The sequence below is a fragment of the Myotis davidii genome, unplaced genomic scaffold (assembly GCF_000327345.1).
Source record: "Myotis davidii unplaced genomic scaffold, ASM32734v1 scaffold290, whole genome shotgun sequence".
NCBI lineage: Eukaryota > Metazoa > Chordata > Mammalia > Chiroptera > Vespertilionidae > Myotis > Myotis davidii.
Window position 1 is genome coordinate 6,477,949 of NW_006285049.1, and position 1,946 is coordinate 6,479,894.

General features: G+C 46.0%; 1 protein-coding gene across 3 annotated transcripts in view; it reads left to right on the top strand.

Moving 5' to 3' along the window:
• The window catches only part of PRICKLE1 (prickle planar cell polarity protein 1), a 22,697-nt gene that overhangs the window by 16,596 nt on the left and 4,155 nt on the right, over positions 1-1,946 (top strand). For all 3 annotated transcript variants that reach the window (XM_006755535.2, XM_006755536.2, XM_006755537.2), the window contains exon 7: positions 57-920. In XM_006755535.2, the coding sequence (XP_006755598.1) occupies positions 57-920 (864 nt within the window). The remainder of the gene's footprint in view (positions 1-56; positions 921-1,946) is intronic.

Genomic DNA, 1,946 nt, shown 5'->3' on the forward strand with positions numbered 1-1,946 from the left:
CTCCCTTTGTCTCAAGGTTGAACTATCGCCTGTTGTTCTATCCTTTTTCAAAACAGGTGTGGACCACGCCCAGATGACCTACGACGGGCAGCACTGGCACGCGACAGAAGCCTGCTTCTCCTGTGCCCAGTGCAAAGCCTCTCTGCTGGGGTGTCCCTTCCTCCCCAAACAAGGTCAGATCTATTGCTCAAAAACGTGCAGCCTCGGCGAAGACGTCCACGCCTCCGATTCCTCCGACTCTGCGTTTCAGTCCGCCCGGTCGAGAGACTCCAGAAGAAGTGTCCGGATGGGCAAAAGCAGCCGGTCAGCGGACCAGTGCAGACAGTCTCTCCTCTTGTCCCCTGCTCTCAACTACAAGTTCCCTGGCCTCTCCGGCAACGCCGACGACACCCTTTCCCGGAAGCTGGATGACCTGAGTCTGTCCAGGCAGGGAGCAGGTTTTGTCAATGAAGACTTTTGGAAAGGCAGGGTCGAGCACGAAACCCCAGAAGACCCCGAAGAATGGGCCGAGCATGAAGATTATATGACGCAGCTCCTCCTCAAGTTTGGTGATAAAAGCCTCTTTCAGCAGCAGCCCAACGAGATCGATATTCGAGCCAGCGAGCATTGGATATCTGATAACATGGTTAAAAATAAGGCCGAGTTAAAGCAAAATAACCAGAGCCTCGCGAGTAAAAAATACCAATCTGATATGTATTGGGCACAGTCCCAAGATGGCCTGGGAGATTCTGCGTACGGCAGCCACCCAGGCCCGGCAAGCAGCAGGAGGCTCCAGGAGCTGGATCTGGACCACGGGGCCTCGGGATACAATCACGATCAAGCACAATGGTATGAAGATTCCCTGGAGTGCTTGTCAGACTTGAAACCGGAGCAGAGCGTCCGGGATTCTATGGATTCTTTGGCTTTGTCTAACATCACAGGTACGTAATCTAGGGATTATGCGGTGTTCGGAAAAAGAGCCACTAAAAAGTCTGTTGTGAAAATTTACCGGTCAGCGCCAGGAGGGGCTACGGTAATTAAAACTGGAGACCAAGGGAAGGAAGGAGTCTCATCCAATGCCAAACACCGTATAGCAAAACAAACATGCAAATGTGTGTGCATATATGTACACACACACACACACACATATGTATATTGATACATATTCTTAATAGATATATACTCTTTTTCTTTAATATATATATTTTATTGATTTCAGAGAGGAAGGGAGAGGGAGAGAGAAATAGAAACATCAGTGATGAGAGAGAATCATTGATTAGCTATCTCTTGCACGTCCCCACTGGGGATTGAACCTGCAACCCAGGCATGGGCTCTGACCGGGAATTGAATGGTGATCTGATTCATAGGTCAACACTCAACCACTGACCCACACTGGCCAGGTTCATTACACTTATTTTAAAGAGGAAGAAACTGACTGACTTCCATAATGGAGTCTGTATCTGTGTCTGAAAGATACTGTACTCTTTGGATTGTACTGTATAAAATTCAAGTTATTAAAATCAGTCTGCCACTTTATAAGCTCATAACATTTTTTGTATTTCCCTGCATTGCCCTGTGGCAACAGATAGCTCAAAAATAGCTGAATAGTTTTTAACCCAGAATATAAAATAATTTCACTGTAATGTTTTCAAAGCACATTCCTATCAGTTATCCATATTGTATCCTTAAAATGACCTTGAGCTGTAGAGAGTGGATATTATTGCATTTTCTAAATGAAGAACTTGAATTACCAGAGGCTAAATGCCTAACTGCACAGAGGTTTTTAAAGGCAAGATCAAGCCTGGAACCCAGATTCCCTCCTGTATCTCATATTTGCAATAATTGTCTTTGGATGCAAAAATGTTACCTGGCTAATTATAGTCAGACAAATGACATCCAGTCCTTTCAGAAAGGTGACATTTCCGTAATGTAGACAGGAAAGGCTTTAGCGGCTGCCCGCCCCCAGG